At 33.9% G+C, this 25616-nt stretch overlaps 1 protein-coding gene across 5 annotated transcripts in view; it reads left to right on the plus strand.

The window, feature by feature from the left end:
• The window catches only part of Mp (collagen XV/XVIII-type protein multiplexin), a 423852-nt gene that overhangs the window by 318175 nt on the left and 80061 nt on the right, over positions 1-25616 (plus strand). For 2 of the 5 annotated variants that reach the window (XM_074179083.1, XM_074179086.1), the window contains exons 5-10: positions 810-881; positions 1167-1202; positions 3731-3928; positions 12614-12691; positions 18780-19082; positions 20130-20159. In XM_074179083.1, coding sequence (XP_074035184.1) covers positions 810-881; positions 1167-1202; positions 3731-3928; positions 12614-12691; positions 18780-19082; positions 20130-20159 — 717 coding nt within the window. The remainder of the gene's footprint in view (positions 1-809; positions 882-1166; positions 1203-3730; positions 3929-12613; positions 12692-18779; positions 19083-20129; positions 20160-25616) is intronic. The other 3 variants (XM_074179085.1, XM_074179084.1, XM_074179087.1) reach the window with 3 other exon arrangements.

The following is a 25616-nucleotide window of genomic DNA, read 5'->3' on the forward strand; positions in this document are numbered from 1 at the left end:
AATTAGATACCTTTTCACCTTCCTGAAAAAAACAGGGTGGATGATGACCTAAAAGGACAACTTATTCGGAGGAAGTACAATGGGTCACACGTGGCCTTAGTGCTGTGGGTCTACACTCACCCTCCGTACTCTACAGATACAGAGAGAAACTCGTAATGATCCCAAAATGAGTCACTCAATTGAATTTGAGACATGTTTGGAAGGGTTTGTTTACGATAATATCCTAATAACATGAACAATGAGCAGATAGAGAAAATCTAAGTAACATTCATTCACTAGAAATGTCAACCACTACGAAGAAAACTACTTTTCATTTGAGATTTCCAAATTTATTTGACAAGTTATATAATTAACACATACTAGTCAGCATGCAACCTTTTTTTGTCAGTATCCAAGGTGTTCATTTCTAGACTATAACATAATTCAAACTAAGTTGCATACGCATTGTATATTTGATTCATTCTATTGAGTATGATATGGAAATATTTTCTAGTATTACTTTAAGATATTCTGAAAGTTCAACACTATCAACAACATTAATGTCACAATTGTCTATGTGTTTGATATATCTATGTCACCCTTCTTTCTATAGGCTACACGATATAATTATTCTATTTGAAACCTATGCGTCAGGTATTTTTCAGATGATGATTCCATCAATATATAATAAATCGACAATACATCAGGTCGAATCATTATTTTCCAAAAATATTTTCAAACTAAATATGAATAATATATTAGTTACATTGATGCACAAGAGGTGGTGGCTGTTTCAATTTCGAAGTGTAAATAGTGACTTTTTATTGAAGGGCGCCCTGGATCAGCTCAAAATATTTCGGGATCCGAACATGGCTGGAGAACAATGCAAAACTGATTTTAAGGTTTGTATGCTTTGTTTCCCCCAATGTGTTTTGGTAAAATACAGGAAGATCCATATTCTGGTTTGTTATTCGAGAAATTTCTATTACTAATGATTTTCATACAATACAAAGAATTGATTGAAAAAAGTCATTCTAAATTGGTCTAATGATATCAAGTTTCAGAAATGTCACATTATTCATGTCGATATTGTGTCTGGTGACTTCTTCACTAACTTTTGGGTACCAAATGATATGAGAAAAGTAACATGACTACAGTATATCTTGAAACATGTAGATTTTTTTTAGGTTTTTGAAGACGAGGACGAGATTGACAACGAAATAGTAAGTAACTGGGAAAAATAATACAATAATCAAATAACAACTGCATGGGGATCTGTTACTAAACAACTAACTTTCCATTGCGCATCTATATGAATACATCCATTATATATATATATATATATATATATATATATATATATATATATATATATATATATATATATATATATATATATATATATATACATTCACGTGTTTCTGGCTATTGGCCTCATCAGCGCGGTGCAGCCAAGTGTAAAGATGGGCAACACTTGTTTGCCGAAAGCAGGAAACAACACATACGTACGGAGTCAACAACAGAAGCCAACCGCACATTTGTGGTTCCAGTTGAAAAAGCTAGAATTCCCAGGCTACATCTAACATGACCACGTAGGCAGCTATAGCTACCTGCGTGACATCCGGGTCCAGGATATAAATACAAATAGAGATTTTATCGAGTGGGCATGATACAAATCAAAAATGAAACAATTCGTGGACACAACACTCCAAAAAAGAGGGGCAAACCGCGGACACGTATTTCTGGCTATTGGCCTCATCAGCGCAGTGCAGCCAAGTGTAAAGATGGGCAACACCTTGTTTGCCGAAAGCAGGAAACAACACATAAGCACGGAGTCATCAACAGAAGCCAACCGTACATTTGTGATTCCAGTTAGAAAACCTAGAATTCCCAGGCTACATCTAACATGACCACGTAGGCAGCTATATCTACCTGCGTGACATCCGGGTCCAGAATATAAATACAAATAGAGATTTTATCGAGTGTGCATGATACAAATCAAAAATGAAACAATTCGTATACACAACACTTCAAAATATGGGGGCAAACCGCGCACACGTGATTCTGGCTATTGGCCTCATCAGCGCGGTGCAGCCAAGTGTAAAGATGGGCAACACTTGTTTGTCGAAGGCAGGAAACAACACATACGCACGGAGTCAACAACAGAAGTCAACCGCACATTTGTGGTTCCAGTTAGAAGACCTAGAATTCCCAGATATATATCGGTTCAATTTGTGAGGTTGCAGTCAATAGCTGGGCTGTTACAAAGAAAACTCTTTGTTATTTGTAAAGCTTTCGGTATATTTCACACCTTCGTCAGGACAACTACAATAATAAGATTATACTTGTAAAAAATATATAAATATGGAGAACTCACTAACGTGAGAATAAAATATAAAATGGTTCAACAACAGATAGAGAAAACATGAAAACACTGACAATGTCAAGTGGGAAAATTCTGAGTAATACTCGAATTACTAGATCTTTTATTTTCTTCATCATATTTTAGTAGGTATGTGTTAATTTTGCTGAGACTATCAATATCAGTTATTGATATGTATCATTTCCACCAGTGAAACCGGTCGAGTTTCATTCATTTTCAAACAGACATAATTCAACTTTTTCAAATGGAACACGCTGTATTTTTTCATTTGTATGAAGTATATCAAAATTTCACATTTTTCATTGGAGATATACTATGAGAAAAACTGATATTTTACGAATTATACCCAGTTTTATTAATTGTTATAAACACAAAAAATCCATTTATTCAATTCATATTAATTTTTATTTATAAAACTCAGATTACTTCGTCCTGACGAAGTCTCTATTTAGAGACGAAGGCTTGGCGAATGAATTTTTTGTGGTTACAACAATTAATAAAACTGGGTATAATTTGTAAAATATCAGTTTTTCTCATAGAATATCTGCAATAAAAAATGTGAAATGTTCATATACTTCATACAAATAAAAAAATACAGCGTGTTCCATTTGAAAAAGTTGAATTATGTCTGTTTGAAAATGAATGAAACTCCACCGGTGTCACCGAGCACCCTATATAATTGTTTCCGAAAGTTAAGATTCCAGAAATTATGTTTATATATATAAAAAGGGTAGTCGTTGCTGGTACTATGAGTCAAACACGTTCAAAAAACAAACTTACTCCATTTCACAAATCGCCAATCTCTCGTTTCTGAATAGAGACTTCGTCAGGACACTGAAATGACATGCAATAGAAAAAAAATAAAAAAAATGGACAATACTCACAAGTAATCTGAGTTTTACAATTGAAAATTGAATATTGATGAAACATTTTTACAAAATTGGCGCATTGATGTTAATGATGTCATAATTTTCAGATATCTGATATTAGTCATGCACATGCTATCCACATTCACATCCTACATTGAGATCACAAATTGTTGTCGAAAGAAAATTTGTCATCAAATATTCATACCCTGTAATATGATTGAAATTAAGATGTACATCTATATAAAATGGATTCATATTTTATATGATCAACTTGATTACATTCATTATAACGGCTATCCAGGGAAACTGTTCAATTTTTGAAAATAACAAGTTAAGTAGATGAAGCTCTTTACTTCATTTTCCCGATTCGGAGTAAATATTTGAGAAAACTCCTCACATCATTTCATTCTCAATATAATACCAAACAAAGAGGTGTCCACTAATGGAAAGCTCCAAAAATGATCTCACTTAACTTTACTAAACGAATATTACTTTTTAGATGGAAAAGAACGATTTCGATGGATCTTCTAAAGAAGGCAGCGGCAGCGATGAATTGGGAGTGTTTCCTCCACCTCCACCACCTCCAGATGGTAAGAAATGTTTATGTGATAGCGGAAACTGTTGTAATATTGTTTCCAATGATGATGGAAAAGTGGCCGGACGATATAAAGGAGAGAAAGGAGACCGTGGACCAAAGGTAAGTTTTTCCGTTAATACAAATCATGTTTGTATATAAAAATTGTAGAAAAGAAACATATAATTGAAATGGAGACAGCATTTGAATTATTTAAGGAGAGCAATGCCATACAAATCTGCGCAATTGAAAGTCACAACATATTAATTTTGCAACAATTGTCAAATTTAGCCGTTTTGAACTTTGTTGAACATTATTTATCACAAAATTACATATGTCACTTGCAGTTCGAGAACGAAATGAAATATAAAATTATGAGGGAATCAAGATATTCGGATCAGTTAGTCAAGAGGAAGTGACATGACGATAACTCAACAAATTTATATAAAATCTAATCTACAAGTCACTTTATTATTTTGGTCAGGAATACAAAAAACAAACATCGATATCTTTAACTCAAACCATCGGAGCACATATCCTTACATATTATGGTGCTCACTTTGTATCTTGAGTCTCAATGAACAGACAAATGTGGAAAATGTTTGTCTTTTGGAGAATAGAAAAAATATATTCTCAGCCAATGTTCAGTTATATTAAAAAGTTTTCCAGAGTGCTCATAGCACGAAAGTTCATATAGATGAATTAAATACGATTTGTGGTATTGAACTGGCCACTACTTGATGAAAATCATTGATAACGTTTTTTGATAACACTTCAATATGATATTTTCAGTAGACACTACCTGCTTATGATAGGTACAATCACTCACTAACAATCCAGATATGAAGAATAAAGAATGAGATGGATATGTTGGAAAAGTATTGAGGGAAAAAGTAGAGAAAGATCAAGAATACAATGGAGATGTAACTGGAACACGATTGTGGAGAATCTAAATTTAGTGATAAAAAATTTGCTTCCAGGAGTCTGACCCAAAAAGCAGTATTAAATACAGAAGAAGTCGCTGAAAATATAAATGTTCTCACTGTTTGGGAAACCACAAAAGAAATCTCGTTTCGATGTCTGTTGATGTGGAGAAATGGTAAAAAAAGTGACTGATTGAATGTAAATTTTTTTGGAAAATGACCACCACAAACTTAGTTGCATAAAGGTACAAGAATGCAAAGTAAATGTATGTAAATCTATTCATCATACACTCCTCCAAAAATATTATTTCTCATAGCTGGCTGCAGAATTTGGGATTTAATTTCGAACGCTTCCACTGAAATCATTGTCTAGTTGAACGCTCGAGAAACGCTTGAGAAAACTATTGTATAGCGAAACACGTGGCGCGGTTTTTATAAAACCTTTCATAGTGGAAAATCCTACAATGAACTGTATTAATTACTTTCGAAAATATTCGTATTTGAAAGACATTCCCATGAAGAATCGAATCACCTATGCTGACTAGATAGTTTCCTGGCAGTCGAAAAAAAGGTCTGAAATGATAAATTGGTCAAGGCTTCCGCGGCCAAGATTTTCAGTGTTGCAATCTTCATTCGGGTTTGAGGACCGTCGTGGTTTGGAACTGTATCACCAGCACGAGTAGCTGGCTTCTTTAGAGGTTTATTCATGTTGAACCATCGTTGAACCATCAAGATGAATAAACATCTAAAGAAGCCAGCCACTCGTGCTGGCGATACAGTTCCAAACGACGATGGCCTTCGAACCCGAATGGAGATCGCAACACTGAGGGTGTGAAATGTTACCACATGGCACAAGATGGGCAAACGTTCTCTATATGGTCGTAGCTATGGAAGTAATGATTACCAAACTCTGCACATTCGCGATACTCTATCTCAAAATGATACATTGTCTTGATGATCTCATTGAAGAGTGTTTGTCTACAGAATCGTCTGGCGTTGCAGTTTCAACTTCCAAGGTAAACAAAGATAAAGAAACGTTGAAGACGATGCAAACAACCTCAAGAAGAATTGGAGTAGTAATGTATTGAACTGGTCTTCATCGTAAATTGGAATACCAGACATCACATTTAACTAATTCAAAGGTTGAATTTTGTGCATGAGAAAATTATGGAGAATTCAAATATTATAAGCTGACTCGAAATGGGATTCGAAAGGAGGTTCCTAGAAAAACCTAAACCAAGAAATCTAAGGACTTGATACCTTCCTGATTTCTCGGAGTTGATTATCCAAATGAACCGTAAAAATTCAGACAAGTGTTTGACGCGTTTAGTGAAGTCAATGAATTGAGCCTGAATGAATACATATGATAAACTTTGGAGTCATATGTTTTTCTATTCGTACACAATTTGTCAAGAATTTGAATGCAACCACACTTCAAGCTTCTTGAGTTGTCACGAATATAATAATTCAATAATTTCATATCGACGATTATCTGTATTCAATGGATACTGACGAATAAATTTTATGAAAAATAAATGGTGGGCAAAGAGTAAACGGATTTGGTATATTTCAAGTGATGAAATTAACAAAAAAGTGTTTTCCAGAAATAGGAAGAGGATCTTTTCAAAAGAAATACAGATTTTCTCAAATAAGTTTTATTCAATAGAATTTTTGCAGGTTTCGAAATATTGTTTTCAAAACTTTAGCCACATTAGAAAAGATGAGTATGAATTTTTTTTTCAATTATTGCCCATATTCACGTCCACAATTCATGAATACAAGTTACCAACTGATTGGACTCTCCAAAGTTCTATATTGCGCAGTACTTTACCGAGGTGATCTTTTCAGTATGCATTACAATTTAGCATATCCTCTGTTGATTCATATCCATACATTTTTCATATTGTGGAAGGTTATAAACCCAAAAAAATATTTCCTCTATGAGAAATAATATCTTTTAATTGATTTTCTCAAAGATATTTGAATATTGCAATTTGCAGTTTTTTTTTCAATGACAAAACACAAGCACTAAAGAAAAACCTGGAAGCGCTCTTTAAGCAGTGCCTATACGATAGTAGTGATTGACAATGGATTTGAATCGCTAGAAATCAAATCCATTTGGAAAAACGTTCATTCCACATAAACGCCGTTCTCCAAATGAAAGAGTTCTTATACAGGGAACTTTGAGGTGAACTGAGTTGAGCCTGAAAACGATCAGCAGCCACACTCCATCGCGTATTTTTGATATGTACCGTTCTTGGTGGAATCAAATGTGCCAAGTCCCTTGAACACTTTCCGTAAAAATATTTATAGAAGAGATACAATTTTCCGATTTTTCTTCGATGTTTCCGACTATCAAGTTTGCAAGTGATATTCCAGACAGGTGGATAGCCCCTTTCTGGATGAAATCCAGCAGCTTCAGGGAATGTTTAGGGGCGGAACTCCATACATGAAAACAATACTCCAAAGGTCCGATCTGAGCTTTTCAAAGCATCAAAAGTTGCTGGAATGTGTACAGATTTCTGGATTGGAATAGTTTTCCAAGTCTTTGAGAAGCAATCTTTGCAATTCCAGTGACATGTTTGTGCCAAGACATATTGGTGTCCATTTTAATCTCATGAACTACACCACACGATTTCATCTCCACAAACTTTGTGGGGATCAAATCGTGAGGTGTAGTTTAAGAAATTACTATGGATCTTCATCAAATAACGGCCGAATCAATCAGAAAATCCATTTTAATCCCTAACAGTCGAAGCAGAGAGCTGAATTGGAAAACACCGATGCCTGGGTTTTTGTGGCATTGAATCGAACCTGTTTACTTTCACCACAATTCGGAATTACTTATAGTTCCTCATTAAGACATTAAACTGCCGGTGAAGTATGCCTCCATAGCTGATGTTCTGGAATCCAAATGTAAATGACGAGACAAATGTGCTGAAGTGAGCAAAGCAATATATTGGATTATTGGTTTTTTCCAATAAGTCGTTGATATACAATAAAAAGAGGGTTTGTGACAACATGGATCCCTGTGGAACACCAGCATAGATAGTGAAAATATCAGAGAGGTATCCATCGACGGCCATTTGCAGGGAACGTTCTTTCATGGAGCTGAACAGCCATACACAAAAATGATCCGACAATCCATAGCATCGAAGATTGGCTAGCAAAGTCTCATACCACAAATGGTCAAAGGCATCAGGAATATTGAAACAATTTGCATAATATTGTATATAAATAAATACACTTGATGACTTTTTTGGAAGGTATATTTTGACAAATAAACAAACTCGAGTGATTTTAAATAACAACTTCAACATATTTATATACAGTGGACTCATCCGTCATAAAGAAACAATCTCCATTCCGCAACACCCCCACTTGATGAGGAGCCCAATACAGAAGTAGAAATCACCATGTGATATCTACACCATTCGTGTTTTCTTCTGTTGACTGCTTCTGTTAAATAATCTGCAACCATTTCTCTTTTGTGATGATATTTTTTTTTTAATTTCTGACAGCTTTTCTGACAAAATGGTGCTGAACATCAAAATGTTTGGTTCTACCGTGATGAGAAGCATTCTTGATAGATATATTGCACTCTTGTTATCACAATATATGATGATTGGATACTTTGTTTCAGTTAGTTGACTTTCTTCAATGATTTGATGCAACCACTGAGCTTCTTGTGTTTCTTGAGAGAGCGCAACGTACTCCACTTCAGTTGTAGATCTTCCAACGGTTTGTTGTTTTTTACTCAACCAGCTGATCACGACATTTGCGAATTTGAAAATATATCCACTGGTTGATTTTCTATCATCTCTGTCATCTGCATCGGAATAATCATGTATTCTACTATCTTTACCGCTCGAATAAATGAGTTTCATATTTTTCGTACCTTGAAGATATCTAAAAAAATTTTTGACAGCTGTCCAATGTTCTGATCCGCACCACTGCACCACTGCAAATGCTGTATCAGGTCTAGTAGATTGAGCAGCATATAATAAACTTCCAATAGCCATCTGGTATGGCACATTTTTCATCATCTCCTTTTCTGCAAAATTTGAAAGACACATGAACAGGCTGAGTTGTCAACTTCTAAAAGGGTTGAAACTGGTTTGCAATCTCTCATTTATGCAAAAGCTTGATATAAACTTCCTGATCCAAAAATATTTGCCAAGACTCTCTGTTTCTTGTGATATGAATACCCAGATAGTACCTAACTGACTTCATAAAAATCCTCCATTTCAAACTTTTTGGTAAATTTTAATTTTGAGGACACCCGGCGATTTTGAAAAAATGTTTGCGTGTACTTACGTATTTTGATGCGTAGATTACGAATCCGAAAGAAAAAAGCGGCGCTCTCTCTTATTTACAAAGTTACGGCCTCTCAAAGTTCTGAAAAGGGCAACTTATCAGCCATCTTTTTCACGAAATAAACTATTCAAGAATACAAACATTTAGTCCCTAGGTCACCTTTACACCTTATTTCTCCTTCTTTGACACTTTTCATTTCAATAATGAACATTTTTTTTATAAAAAACCTAAGTTAAAAACGAATGCTTGTCCTGGTGACATTCTTCTAATTTTAGGTTACTTACTAGTGACATTTCAGAAAAAAGCGGTTGGTATTTGCCGCCGCCTACTATTTCGAATTCGTAATACACCACTAAAATTTTTTTCAAAATCGCCGGGTGTCCTCAAAACGCAAATTTACCAACTTTTTCATAAGTTCTTCTTTAAACCAATTATGTGTGTCATTGTCATTTGAAAATAAGAGGAGGTCATCCACATAAATGGATCTTATTATGGATTTTTCCTTTTCGAAATGATAATACACACAAACGTCAAAATTAGCTTGATGTTAACCAATGCTTTTCATTTCTTTATCCAATTTTTGATTCCAAAGACGGCTGGACTGTTTTAGGCCGTACAATGCTTTTCGTAGTCTACACACTTTCTTGATTCCGTCGCATTTCTCTTCAATACCTTCAGGCTGCTCCATGTATATTTCGTCATCTAATAATTCTGATTGAAGGAATGCCGTCACAACATCCATTTGATGAATATTCCAGTTATTCAAAGCTGCCAATGCTAACAAAAAACGGAGTGTTGTACCTTGAACAATGGAATAAAATGTTTCTTCAAAATCCAAACGTTAAATTTGGGAATATCCTTTGGCGACAAGACGAGCTTTGTATTTTAATACTTTTCCATCTCCAATTTCTTTTGTTTTGAAAGTCCATTTACATGTTATTCGTTTTCTGTTTTCGGGAAGAATTACGAGCTCCAAGGTTTTATTTTTTACTAGAGAAGAATATTCTTCTTGCACCGCTCTTATCCATTGCTCAGAATAACTTCTATTGAGAGCTTCATGAACATTTTTGGGTTCGTTAACTGCCTCCATTATCATGACAGCTTGCATGGCATTATCATTGAATTTTTCTGGCAGTTTCCGTTCTAATAAAGAGTACCTGTTTGCTGGTTGCTTGGATACGTTTTCTACGTTTATTGATTCATTTCGACAATCATTAGTATCACTTACTGGACGTTGCTTGATTTCTCCATTAGTTTCTTGATTTGCTTGTTCATTTTCAATAAGAGTATCTTCATATTGCGGTTTTTTTAATTTCTTCTTCCCCCACCCCCATAGTGGTGGGGGAAGGCTCAGATCTCCTGTTTGCGGATTTGCCAAGACTGTATCAAAAAAATCAATATGGATTCTAGTCCAAGGTTCCTTAGGTCAATCCTAAGTGACTGAAATGGATTTTGGTGGATTATTTGATGTACTTTACAAGCCTTATAGGTTTTTGCAATAGAATTACTGTGAAGAGCCATCAAAAATATAAACATGCTGAACCCTTCATTTTAACAATTTCCATGTGTGATCTATGGAGCTCTTTCAAAATACTCTCCCTGAATTTATTTGGTACAAACAAACGATATCCCTACATTAAACAGTTTTGTGCGGTGGAAATCTCATTTTTTCTAATAAAAAACGGAATAAGTTTTTTCCAAGGACATCAATCTGACCAATTTATTTAAAGTAGGATCGACTGTCTGACACAATTCAAATTCATTTTTCAATCTGAATACTTCAGAAATTAAACATTTGAATTGAAAGGATATCATCTCATTCTCCACACTTTATAGGAAGTCAAAACTGCAGATGGTTTACTATAAACATTTGATGTCCCTTCTTACGACAAAGTATTGGTTTGTGACACGTTTAGCAAAGGTGGGGCAAATGCTTACCCACTCATTTCCTTTCTTTCTGGAATACTGAGAAGAAATTTACAGTAAAAGTTCAACGTACCCAAAAAATATTCGAGTTCAGTTATATTTTTTTGAATTGGAATTAATTTCATTGTTGAAATTTTATCTTCAGAGGCAAGGAGCTCCTCTTCATCAATCACATAACTCAAGTAGGTAGCAGAGTTTTTGAATTAAAAACATTTTTCCTTCTTCACTTTCAATCCACATACCCGTAACCGATGGAAAACTCAATCCAAACGTTCAAAATGTTCTTGTTTTTTTTTCCAGTTACGAGAATATTGTCCAAAAGGCAAACGACTCCAGGTATGTTCTGAACTCTCCATCCATTATTTTCTAGAGAATGGCAAGCGCGCTGACAATGCCATAGGAAAGAATGTATGAAAAAACCCTCATGTGTTGCCTATTTTGAACGATTTATGGTAATCTTCAAACAAAAATTCTTGCAGAGAAGCCCAACACAGATACATTTTTGAAAACTTCTCACCACCCTCCAGTTGTGCAAAAAAACTTTATGTGCGGTAAAAGAAAGTGCTGAACGATCAGATGAGGATTTGAAGTAATTTAGAAGTTGTCCATTCTAAGTATTCAGCGGAAATCAAAACATTATTTTCAATCAAACTATCGATTTCCTTTCCAATTTTCAACTTTAAATCAAATGGTATGGTCAAGCTTTCCAGAATTTTGAAATGGCACTATCTTTCAAGCTTGAATTAAGTGTAAATTCTTCGGAATTCTCTAGTTTATTTTTTAATATTTCCTGATACCTTCACAAAAGGATTTCAATTATGTTGAGAATTTCTTCAATTCTTTTAGGGTTACAACATATTCGATGCGTTACGATCAATAAGTGGAGATTCACCGTTTCGTATCACATAGGTTTTGAGTGCATGAGGATCACCTCCAAATAAAACATTGAAATAGGCATAGCCTAATGGTTCAAATGTCATATCTAAACAGTGCCTCAAACATAAATAATTATTGGGGGATGAAGCTGTAACGGAATAAGATTATTTTCGTAGACAAAAGTTTCATATAGTGGCGTAGCCATGTTGAAATTAATCGAGCTCAAGGCACTTTGCTGTTTGGGTAGGATATTTCCTGTACTGACGAAAGGTAATACTTCGAAACCACTTTCTGCTAGGCATGGTCCTGCTGCTGTATGAACGAGAAACATCTGCGAGGCTAACCTGTGTTGCTTGGATGTCTGTGGGATATAATTCGATATCCAGCGTGTTATTAGACGCAAAAGTATGGACTACTGTGTATGTAGCTGGCAGAGATAAATGTCCAGAAATTTCATGTCGGAATATTTATTGTTTTATACGTATGTATATCTCCTTGATAGTTTTCACTTTTGATTTCTGTTAGAGTTTTGGTGAATGAGATATTTCTTTTCCGCTTGGGGCTTTGATCATGAGATGTAGCTGTTACTAATCAACAATCTCTCTCAGATGAAGGTTTCATTTGTATGCATATGTATGTACATTTGCTTGAAATATCTCATTATTTTCAGATTTTATTCTAATTGCCAATGAGGTATTTTTCAAGAAACTGCACTGTTACTACGTGTGTACTATTGAAAGTTTTTCATTTCATTTCTTTTTTTTAGGGACCGCCAGGAGAATCTATCAGAGGTCCTCCAGGTCCACCAGGATCTCAAGGTCCTCCAGGCATTCCAGCTGCTGAGGTAAGTTAGGACATCTCACTATTGTTTCTGCGTCCATATACGGACGTCGAAAGTTTTTTCTATGATGGTGTCGTTATACTTACAGTAGGGCCAATGAATGAAAAACTCTTCTATAATTTTGAACCTGGGAATGAGAAATGAAAGTCTCTGTTTTTTGCGAACTTGTGTACGCTAATCTCAGAAATGGCTTGACCGATATGAGTGCGGTTTTCACCAATGTATTGCAATAGGCCCTACTTAACATTTAGTATTTCGTATATTCAAATCGGTTCATGTCAATTCAAGCATTCACGGCAACGTCAACGTGATGGAAGCCACAGACAAAAGTTATACAAATAATAATTCAAAATGTTCCGTTGATCATTGAAAAATAAGTTATTTGTGATCGAATGGGGATACATTTTTAGGAAAAATTAGATTTTGGAAATGAAATGTTTTTCAATGTTTCAAGCGTAAAATGAATAAACGCTTCAGAAAGCTATCGTATAGCAAAACACGTGTCGCAGTTTTTGTTGAACCCTTTGTAGTGAAAATCACACAATAAACTGTATTGATTGGTTTCTGAAAACTATTCTGATGTATGACTTTTTTCCATTATTTTATCAATGTGATTCTCAAAATCAATATATATGATGAAAAAGTAACTGATCGAAGTACTATTGTACTTGTACTATTATTGATGGTCTTTATCTGCGAAATAGAGTCAAAAATAATGATTTCGAGAATTTTTATCTGATTTCTATATGTTCGCGGCGATTATTTTTGTTAGAAAAGAAATCTTCAGTCGACAGGCGGAAAGATCAAAGGATGTCGGTATTTTATCTGTGTTTTTGTTCGCTATATGGAAACAGTTGGCGACATGTTATTTTGCCATTTCATATTCAAATTCATTGTCAAAATTGGTTGGATGATAATATAGTGAATTTAACAAAAAAATAAAGTGGAATGGTGAATTTAACAAATATGGATTGCTATGTCATTACATATTAGGCAATTCAATAGCAATCAAAAATACTCGGTAAACTAACCAGTGTAATGAATTGAACAAATTATTTGATTATTTTGCAACACTGATTGTAGATCGTTAACAGAGCAAAATTTTGCATCTCTATTCACCATTGATGTTCGCTTTGTAGGTTCAACCATGGCCCCCGCTACCATATGTGCAAAGTGTGCAATGCACACGGGCGCCATCCTTTAGGGGCGCCAAAATCTAGGGTCAAAAAATGCAATAATTTTCAAAAAAAAAACAAAAATCAATTTTAAAATAAAAGTTGAGAAATTAAATAGGATTAGGTATAAATATACACGAAATTTCATTAGTATATCATCCAGTTACCTATTTTGTTTACTACTTTTTTCTAAAAAATCAAATGCTGAATACCTGCTGACTCCAATTTCAACGGTTTAATTTTTATAAATTGGTAAGTGGTCCCTACTTTAATTTATACTATCAACATTAACCCTTTATAGGATACTGGTTATAATTATTTTTTGTTTACCCAAATATCTTTTTATTAATTGAAATGTCATGTACAGGGTCTTTGACTACATTTAAGTGCTTCCTAGAGCCTTCATTATGTCAGATAGAAAAAAATGTTTTGAGCAGAAGTTGTAGGTTTTTTTCCTATATTATCTTTTGAAGTTATAAGATAAAAACAAAATCGCATCGAAAATGAAAAAATATAGGCAGCATCCACATTAATAAAACACCCTGTATATTATGCGCTAAAATAAAAGCCCTTTTTTCTCTAATTTGAAAAATATATATGTTGATATCATTTGGGCATTTGGGTGAGCTGTTTTTAAATTCTTAAGTTATATTAGCTTAAATAAATTGCTGAGAAAGCCATGGAAACAATTAGAAGAAATATAATTTATTTCCAATAGTCCAAATAGCAAACAAATATAAGCATAAAACATTTTTTTCTATTTGACATAATAAAGGCTCTAGGAAGCACATAAATATAGTCAAAAAGTCAAAAACCCTGTACGAGTTTAAAAAAAATAATTGGTTTCTTATTGATGACTCGCTTAGTTTTTATGCTATCGATCTTTTCAAAAAACCATTTCGTAGGTTTTTTTAAGGGCTATAAGATCAAATTAGTTCAATACTTTTTTTGCCTTTATTTTTGAAAGGGTTTATATGAATGGGCTCGAACAAATTGCTTTTTACTTGAGTACGTTAAATTTGTTTTCATTACCTGATGATACTGACCTCTTAAGTATTTTACAATATATATTTGGAAACAATTCAATCTCCACCCTTCCAAACTTAAGCATTTCACTAAGAATTCTTCTGACTTCGCCTGTATCTGTAGCGTCTGGCGAGCGATCTTTTTCAAAGTTAAATATCATTGAAAATTATTTAAGATCGACAATGCTTCAAGAAAGATTGTCTGGACTAGCGATATCAGCGGAAAATATCGCTGCTACAATAGCTATTTTGTATTTTTCTATCGTACCTAGCTATCATTTTTGATTTTATAACGAAGTTACCTAGGTATTTTTTATCAGAAGTATCTGCATATTGCATATTTTTTAAAATATCTAGACATTATGTAGACATTAGGCAATATTTCTGAAATTTGTTCGTAAAAAAGATGTGATTTTCAGTTTCGGGTTATTTTTTAGTATTTATAAACAACGTTTCTGTACCCTATTAGTAAAGTAAATGCTTTAAAATCAGTGTGAACATGAATTTATTTTAATTTATTTTGTTATGATTTTATTCTGTTTGTTTCATTTTTATATTTTAGTCTACAAGTAAATATGACTTCTAAAGTTCAGTTTTTTGCTTTATTGCAAGCACCTACCTACCTTCAAAAAAATAAATAAAAATCATGATCCAAAATGCCTTAAGGGGCGCCAAAATCTTTTTTTGCACACAGGCGCCGGTAGCACTTACGGGGGCCCTGGGTTAAACCATAGGATTTGTTGAAATAAACCAACTGAATCCATCAAGACAACAAAGATCATATTGAATCGAACAACTTGAATGATAAAAGTAACACAAAGGTTTTATTAATCATATCATTATCATCAATCCTACTTTTCCGGCAACATCCACAGTTCTTCAATTCGAGTTGTATGCTTTTCTCACAGTTTGAAAGCTAAAAAAATAGTGAAAATAACAAATAATTGAATTGAAGGGGTTATATTTTTAGGAGTGATATATTTTTGGGAAAGAAAGTTTTTGGCTTTTTACAACAGGAATTTAAAAAAGTTATATTCCTGTAGTTGAAAAATTGAGGAGTTTGCATCATAATATCATAAAGGACATATTCTACTTGACATGGTATTTCAATAATAAATTCATTTTGTACTTTTCTAATGAAGAAAAGAAAAAATTTACCTTTTTTATTTGTAATTAACGTTACTGTAGTTTTGTCCTCTACGGACATTTTCAAACGTATACAATAAACTCATACAAACTTATACAATGAGTTTATTGTATAAGTTTGAAAATGTCTGTATAGGACGAAACTGCAGTATTGTTAGTTACAAATAAAAGTGGTGAAAATTTTCATTTTTCTTTTCTTCATTATGATTTCCTACCACGTAGTAACAGCTACATTCATTAATTGATTGTTTTTCTTTCATAGCACATTCAATTATTCATTTTGAATTTCAATTTTTCGTTTTGATATTCGATGGCAAGTGCAATCAAAAAAAGTAACCGACTCCAAATTTATATTTTATTAAAACAACGATAAAAATAAAATAAAAACAACAATAAAAATTAATTGGCGCTCCGGGGCGACTTCATTGATTCCAGTGGCGCATTTGCTTTTTCAGCTGCAGGAAAACCCGGAAAAACCTGCAGCACCACATCATCTGAAGATCTTGATTTATATTTATATTAGAAAATTGTGTCAACTTTTTTACAAAAATAAGTCAAATAGCAATCTAGTAACTCTGAAAAATAGCACGAGATCAGCTGACAAACGATCAGCTGAATAATGTATGGTGAAAATGCCAAGGAAGGTTGAAAAAAAGTATAACACATAAATTTCATTCACAACTTCTACCATAGAAACTATACAATTCAAACATATTATTGGTCATATGGTACTCTGAAATATTTTTTCGGAGATTTTAGGAAACTACATTCTGAGCTCAATGTTAGGGAAAGAAATTTTGAAGTTTCACACTTTGAATGATTGTTTAAATAACAATTTGTAAGCTATCCCGAGACACTTTCCTTAAATAATGTAATACATTCACCATTTTCTAAGAATCTAAAAGAAAACTTCTTGTTCGACCTAGAGAATTTGTAAGTTTGTTTTGTCTTTTGTTTTCATCAATTGGTCTCATTTGCAAACTCATTTAGATTCCAACAGGCATTCTATGATCTACGACTCAAATACTAAAAGAAGATTCCCAACAAAACGCCTAAGGACACTGCTAAGAAACCGAAAAGACGATCCTTCTCTTTTGATGAAAAGCAAAACTCTACAGTAAACTCACCAGTAAAGCTAATAGTGAGGAAATGAAACATAAGATTCGTATCACCAAATATAGTAGATCTTCAGATGATATGGTGCTGCAGGTTTTTTCGGGTTTTCCTGCAGCTGTAAAAGCAAATGCGCCACTGGAATCAACGAAGTCGCCCCAGAGCGCCAATTAATTTCTATTGTAGTTTTTATTTTATTTCAATAAATCTGAACTATTCAGTAGTTCAGAACTTGGACGGATATCTCCCAAGTTCACAACTACTGAGCTATATTTTATACATAGTGGGTGTTAAATGATGTACTAAGATTTTATTCATATGGATATTGTCTTATTCAACAAGTACATTGCATACACCGATGTGAATGTTTGCGCTAGACAGAAATGAATGTATTTGCAATGCCGACTGCACACCCTAAATAACTCCATGGCAGCCATGTTTTTTTTACGCTGACAGCCATGTTTTTTTTACGCTGACAGCCATGTTTCTTTCTTCAACGCTGCATGCCCTGTATAGCATTTGATTGATGTGTTTTTGAACAACACCCTGTATACCTTATGATTTTTCGACAAGCAGCCGCTATGTTATTTTTCATGTTTTTTCTTTAACGCTGCACACACCCTGTATACCTCGATGGCAACCATGTTTTTCATTTTACGTTAGCACCCATGTGTTTTTTAACATTGCACATACCTTGAATACCCAATTCTTATTGTTTTCATATCATTCCAAGCGCACTCAACTCGTTATTTTTCAAACGGCGATAATGCCACCGCTAACACAATTCTCGAGCTATACACATGAAAAAAATATTGTAAAGCATTTCCGTTCCAAAACTCTCTTTGTATATCTACTGATAGCTAATATGAGTGGAAATAATCATCAGTTTTCATCATCTCTCGTTGACGCCAAATCAGTGTGTGTAACCTTTGTTGTAAGAGTTGTAAGAGAGCATTTGACAATTTTGAATTTGGGGAAGTTGAAAACATTGAAAAAAGATATCATCTTCCAACTTGATTTCACAAATTCATTTCTGAATGTGGAACCAATTTGGAACCAATGTGGAACCAAAATTGAACCAATTTTTAATAATATTCAAATGAGTAGAGTATATCTATATATCTGATTCTCAATAAAGTAGAAAATTCAAACTCAATTAAAGTTATCAACATCTGAAATGAGAAAAAAACCTTCTCGTGAATGATTAACCAACTATTTACATGCATTTTATATAGCAAAAAGTTTTTATGTATTTGCCAATCTTTGATTGATGAGAAAATCGTTCAGCAGACTATATATAGGTTAACTAAAATTTCAGCTAAATCAATTAAATAGTATTCTTATAGTATCTTTCCTACAAATATTTGACATGAGTTTTTGACTCAACATAACTCTGTTACTAATGAATTGATTTCAATGAATTTGACACTAAATTTTAGCTTAAAATGATTACAATAGATATGTGATAATAGTTGAGTAGTTTTCTATATCAACACACACGAACATACAGATAGACAGATCAACAGACAAACCGACATTAATTAGTTACAATTTCATCATATATATTTGTATTATCAATAATTTTATTCAAGGAATATATATTCATTCCATTTTGATTATCTTTCCTCCTAGGCTGTATGTTCCTGTAACATTACTTCAATACTTGCTACCCTAAGTTCTCAGTCTCACACTCCCGTTGACATCGTTAAAGAAAAAACAGGACCACCAGGGCTGACCGGCCTCCCAGGACCTCCGGGAGAAAGAGGCCCTTCTGGACCTAAAGGAGAAAAGGGAGAAAGGGGAGAACGAGGATCTTCTGGGTTAATGGGACATCAAGGGATGAGAGGAGAACCGGGGCGTGATGGAGCTCCTGGTCCACCAGGACCTCCTGGACTCCCTGGACCTCCGGGGCCTGTGGAATTCGAAAATATAGATGTGAGTTATCTATTTTTTTCATTTTAAGAAGACTGAATAATGAAGAATCATCGATATTCAACAAGTTTCGAAATACCGTCCTGTGTTTGAGGCAACAGAGTTAGTTTCTTTGTTAGATTTCTGAAAAAATTTCTCGTTGAGTTACTTACAGAACAGCAGATGTCTCTGATCACACTTGCATCAAAATAGTTCTCTTTTGTTCCATGGTTTATCATCTACGAACAAACACACCTTTTCAAAATGAATCACATGACAGCTGACATTGTCAATTGTTTTGTGTATCTCTCTTTGTTCTTCAACCTCATGGCTTTTACCGGTAATCCATAATTTTGAAACGATTTTTAGTAAATATTAATGTAATATTCTTTTTTGTATCCTGCGAGAAGTCAACCTCTTCTAATTGGTGACTTGTATATTGTATTTATATATTTCAATTATTTAAATGTAACATTCTTTTCGACACGGCCACCCTCACTTACAGTAAGTTGTGACCTGTCATATTAATAATTTTTTATAGTGAATTACCATCATACAAATTTTTCAGCTTTTCCCTGGAGATGATAATAAATTTTATATATATATATATATATATATATATATATATATATATATATATATATATATATATATATATATATATATATCTATATATTATACAAATAACAGTATTTTGGGGTTGCAGTCAGGGAATGCTAGGTCTTCTAATTGAACCCACAAATGTGCGGTTAGCTCCTGTTGGTGACACCGTGCATATGTGAAGTTTTTCATTTTTGGTATAACCAGTTTTTGTCCATCTTTGCAATTGGCTGCAACGCGCTGATGAGGCCAATAGCCAGAAACACGTGTCCGCGGTTTGCCCCAATTTTTGAGTGTTCTGTCCACAAATGTTCCCTTTTGAAGACTCGCTAGAGGTTACTAGGTATGAATAATCATGTTCAACTATAAATCATATTTTGAAGATTCTTCATTATTCATCTTGACTCCAGGCAATGATTTTCAAAAATAAATGCGAATTCAAATAGTGGTTTGTATATTTTTACAAAATAGCCCAGCTGGAAACCCAGAGGACCTTTCAAAGTGAGTATTATTGAACTATTATGTGAGTATCATTTCAACTCATTTTTTGAACAAGACAAAATATCAACGGATAGGTAATTCAATTCTCTGTTCAACATTGGTGCTGACGTTGCCACTGTAGCAACTGTAGCAATGCCTTTTTCACGATTTGGTCACATTGACACTAAGAACAAAATTTTCCAATCACTCTAATGAAATCCATCAACGGATCGAATTCACGAAAGAAGTTGAAGAGGGTAATCAGCTCGCATTTCTCGATGTGTTGATCACTAGGTCATACGGTATATCGTAAAGTAATGAAGTAACATGCTCTAAAGATTTTGTGACCTGACGCAGTTGTCTTATTCGGTCTACTCACCAGATTTCGTCACTGGTTTCTGCTAGGATCTCAGTCTGCCTACTCTCAAGCTTCGACTGTGGGTCCACAGACTCTGGTCTGGTTATTATGTCCCTGTACGTGTGGAGGAACGAACCGGTTGTGAAAGCGTGGGTAGAGTTCTGAATCATCTCGTTTGTTGAGACAGTTGATCATTTTCCAAATTTCAACTGCTTCGCGGACCATCCTGGCCTGGAGAATGTTTTCGTTGGCAATGATTTTGGTGTTATCGAATCTTATTGTGTGGTCTATCTCACGATGATGTTTGAAGAGGGAATAGATTGGATCTGGAACATGGTGGAACATGATATTTTGTATATAATCTGTGCCTCATTGGGTATCGTGTCTCAGGTGTTCGTAGAAAAGTTGAAAATTGATTGTTGGCTGTGAATACTGTTTTTATATCGTGCCCCTTCAGAATTCGGCTCACTTTGTGGGTAACTGTTTGAAAAAAATCTGTTTTTCCAAGCTATCGCACCCCCACGAACGACAACCCTCAGAAGTCAGAAATTGTGCGAGCTAAGGATTAACGAGGTTTCACCTTTTAACATGTGATTCCTAATACGGAACTCCATGATCATAAGGAAGAAAATCTTTTGAGTGATCCGTCTATCCATCGGATTATCTGGGATGTGGGGTACGGGTTTGCTGAAGTTGGATGGATCTTTGGATTTGGGATTCGGGATAGTTGTGTTGGCGATAGGCGAACTTGAGTTCGACCAGTTTCCTGGATTTATTATGGCTCTCGGTGAGCATTGACAAAGCGATTGGTAAGGGTTGGTTTTCGGTGAACAGTGTGTGGAATAATTGGATTTTTTGATGAAAACGTCCAGGAATGAAAGTTAGAATGTAAGGAGTTGATGTGGTGTAGGAATATATGGAAACTTATAACAAGGCCTTATAACAAAGACGTCTTCTACGTATCGAAGCCAACACGTTGACTTGAGATCATGTCAATAGCTCTGGTTTGAAAATCTTTCATGTAAAGGTCTGCAAGCGAAGAAGAGAGTGGAAACTCCATTGGGGTGCGTTTCAATTGTTTGTGAAATTTGCCCTGGGAAAGATGCTTGACATGCAGTTACTGTTGGGGCTGACAGTGTCTTGGGAAATTTGTTGTTTCGTTTTGAGAACAGATGAGTTTTCGGATAGTGAGAGATATTCGTGACAAGGGATACTAGAATGTCTGTATTCCTTTTCAAGAATGTCTGTTTGTTGAATGTTTTAGGATTTTAATGAAGTGATTGGAATTTTCGGAATATGATACGAACTGTTCGCCTAGTTGTTGGAGATTATTATCAAAGTGTTTGGCAAGGGCGTTTGTGGTGATCAGAAAACACTAACGATGGGACGAAGTGAAATGTTTTGTTTGTGTACTTTTGGTAAACCGTATATATGAGATGTACGAGAAGAATCATCTTTAGGAATGAGAGATTTTTTTTGTCAGTAGAAATGATGCAGTTTTTGATGAGTGATTCGATCTTCTTTTCAAGATAATGGCCTCATATGGTCTACCGATGGCTCTTGAATTGAAATCAAATCGGATATGATCAGGATAGTTCTCATCTCCATATTTTGAATTTCATGAAAATATTTTTCAGCAACTTGAGACTGCATTACGCTCCCTTAATTTTATCATTTCCAGAAACATGTGGATTTGTTTCCTATTAATATTTGTGGAAAGCTTCCCAAATTTTTGCTGACGCAGTTTTCGGTTGATTGGTCAAACCATAAACGCCACCAATGGCCTATACAATATATAAATAGAGGGGCCACTTTTTTAATGTGATTATATCGGTAACTTTCAAATCATACAAGTATATATATATATATATATATATATATATATATATATATATATATATATATATATATATATGGGAAATTTTTTTTCCGAAAAGCTTCAATGAAGTTGAACTTCGGCACTTGTTTGTGCTTTAAATTTAACTAGAAGTGATGCGGTCAACTGCGACCTCTGACGTTCAGTGTTTGTCAAATTCAACTTTTTTTTTTTTTTGAAAAAAATTGAAAAAGTGCATTTCTAGATCGAATTTAAGAAAATGTTGTGTCTACGGCAATTTTATATCCATATGCCAAATTTTATGCAACTAGGACAAAGTTAACATTTTGCTTATTTTTGACAGATATTCCCTTTATTTTAAAAAACAAGTTCGGAAAATTTTCATCAATTCATGTATACATAACAAAGTCATCATGGAGAGATATTCGTGACAAGGGATACTAGAATGTCTGTATTCCTTTTCAAGAATGTCTGTTTGTTGAATGTTTTAGGATTTTAATGAAGTGATTGGAATTTTCGGAATATGATACGAACTGTTCGCCTAGTTGTTGGAGATTATTATCAAAGTGTTTGGCAAGGGCGTTTGTGGTGATCAGAAAACACTAACGATGGGACGAAGTGAAATGTTTTGTTTGTGTACTTTTGGTAAACCGTATATATGAGATGTACGAGAAGAATCATCTTTAGGAATGAGAGATTTTTTTTGTCAGTAGAAATGATGCAGTTTTTGATGAGTGATTCGATCTTCTTTTCAAGATAATGGCCTCATATGGTCTACCGATGGCTCTTGAATTGAAATCAAATCGGATATGATCAGGATAGTTCTCATCTCCATATTTTGAATTTCATGAAAATATTTTTCAGCAACTTGAGACTGCATTACGCTCCCTTAATTTTATCATTTCCAGAAACATGTGGATTTGTTTCCTATTAATATTTGTGGAAAGCTTCCCAAATTTTTGCTGACGCAGTTTTCGGTTGATTGGTCAAACCATAAACGCCACCAATGGCCTATACAATATATAAATAGAGGGGCCACTTTTTTAATGTGATTATATCGGTAACTTTCAAATCATACAAGTATATATATATATATATATATATATATATATATATATATATATATATATATATATATATATATATATATATATATATATATATGGGAAATTTTTTTTCCGAAAAGCTTCAATGAAGTTGAACTTCGGCACTTGTTTGTGCTTTAAATTTAACTAGAAGTGATGCGGTCAACTGCGACCTCTGACGTTCAGTGTTTGTCAAATTCAACTTTTTTTTTTTTTGAAAAAAATTGAAAAAGTGCATTTCTAGATCGAATTTAAGAAAATGTTGTGTCTACGGCAATTTTATATCCATATGCCAAATTTTATGCAACTAGGACAAAGTTAACATTTTGCTTATTTTTGACAGATATTCCCTTTATTTTAAAAAACAAGTTCGGAAAATTTTCATCAATTCATGTATACATAACAAAGTCATCATGGAGTTTAACTTGATAAATTTTTACTCATGAATTTTTACTTTACTGATACATTTTGACTCATACGGACATTTTTAGAGGAAAATTAAAAATTTGCTATAGAAATTTTAAGATGACTGGTGCAAAGTTTCAATAATTTGGCTATTTTCTTAAACAAACCTTTGATTCCGAAAAAGCAGAGGCAACTAAAAGAATAATTTCGATAGAACTATTATTATTATTATAAATTTTAAACAACAATAATATTATAGAAAATACAAATGGGTACAAAAAATTACTTATTGATCTTAATGAGGTTGTCAATCACTTATAGCCTACATTTCAGTATGTCGTCCTCCACGTTCGATATAATTTATGGTCCTTCTACTGACATCTGTAACTGCACTTTAAATAAATCGGGGATTTATATTTGCACAGCACTCGCGAATGGTATTTTCCAGATGTTGTTTGTCAGTAAATGGTCTACTTCGCTACACTTTTTGTTTCAGGTAACCCCACAAGAAAAAGTCTAAAAGTGGTCAATAATGTTCCCAGTCACGTCCAATAACTTTGCCTCTGAACATTTGTTGGAGGGACTGTTTTACAGCAACCGTGTGATGTATTGGTGCGACATTAAACTGATACCATATGCCATATTTAATATTCAAAGGCATATTATCCAAAACTTCACTAACCTCAGTATTTAAAAGGATGAGTTAACCGACGGATGATACATTTTCCCTAAAGAACAATGACCCAATTATTTGGCCGTTAAGTATTCCACACCATACATTAGTTTTAAAGGAATACTGATCACCACTTTCAACTTTGAAATTGGGATTTTCTTGGGCCCACCATTGGCAATTTTGAGAACTTACCGTTCCATTTGAAGAGAACGTTGCCTCATCTGTCCATAAAATTTTATACGGAAACTTTACATTTTCTTCTCTCTCTCCTTGAAACCAGAATGAAAACCCCAAACGGACATCAAAATCTCGTTCTTTTAATGTGTTAATAAATTTTGGCTTGTAAGGCCAAAATTTATTCTTTGATAACATTTTTCTAACACTTTCTCTCTTGTAATCGGTATTTTTTATAATATCGGTTATGCTCGTTTGCCCGTGTTCAATAACTTGTTCACACTTGTTCACACTTGGAGTGTTCTTTTTCTTAAAGTAATTTGCTACAGATCCTGTTTCTCTGAATTTCGACATTATCCTTGACACAGTAGTATGTTGAACATTTTTTCCTGGATGCCGTTCATTAAAAATGTTAGCTACTTGCCGGTATGGTGTATTCTCACCACAAATTAAAACTATTTCTATTCTTTCCTGAAGAGACAACATTATTGCAACAATAACTGTTGAAAATTTGACAAGTAAATCAACAACTTGACACTACCATAGCATGCATTTTGTTTGTCAAGGCCTACTTAAAAATTTTATTCAATGTGATTAAGCATCCGTACCGCCCTAGTTAGTGTTTATAAATAATCTGTGAATACTGAATATTGAAATTTTGATGTAATTTCAACTCTAGTAATTTTATTAATGCTTATTGCAGTTTTTGAGTTGTGTCTGCTTTTTGAAAATTGAAGGTACTGACGTTTGTTTAAGAAAATAGCCAAGTTATTGAAACTTTGCACCAGTCATGTTAATTTTTATACCACATTTTCAATTTCACTCTAAAAATGTCCGTATGAGTAAAAATTTATCAAGTTAAACTCCATGATGACTTTGTTATGTATACATGAATTGATGACAATTAACCGAACTTGTTTTTTAAAATGAAGGGGATATCTGTCAA

The sequence above is a fragment of the Leptinotarsa decemlineata genome, unplaced genomic scaffold, assembly GCF_025532065.1.
Source record: "Leptinotarsa decemlineata unplaced genomic scaffold, Ldec_3_MD MMD2_tig00004307_RagTag_RagTag, whole genome shotgun sequence".
NCBI lineage: Eukaryota > Metazoa > Arthropoda > Insecta > Coleoptera > Chrysomelidae > Leptinotarsa > Leptinotarsa decemlineata.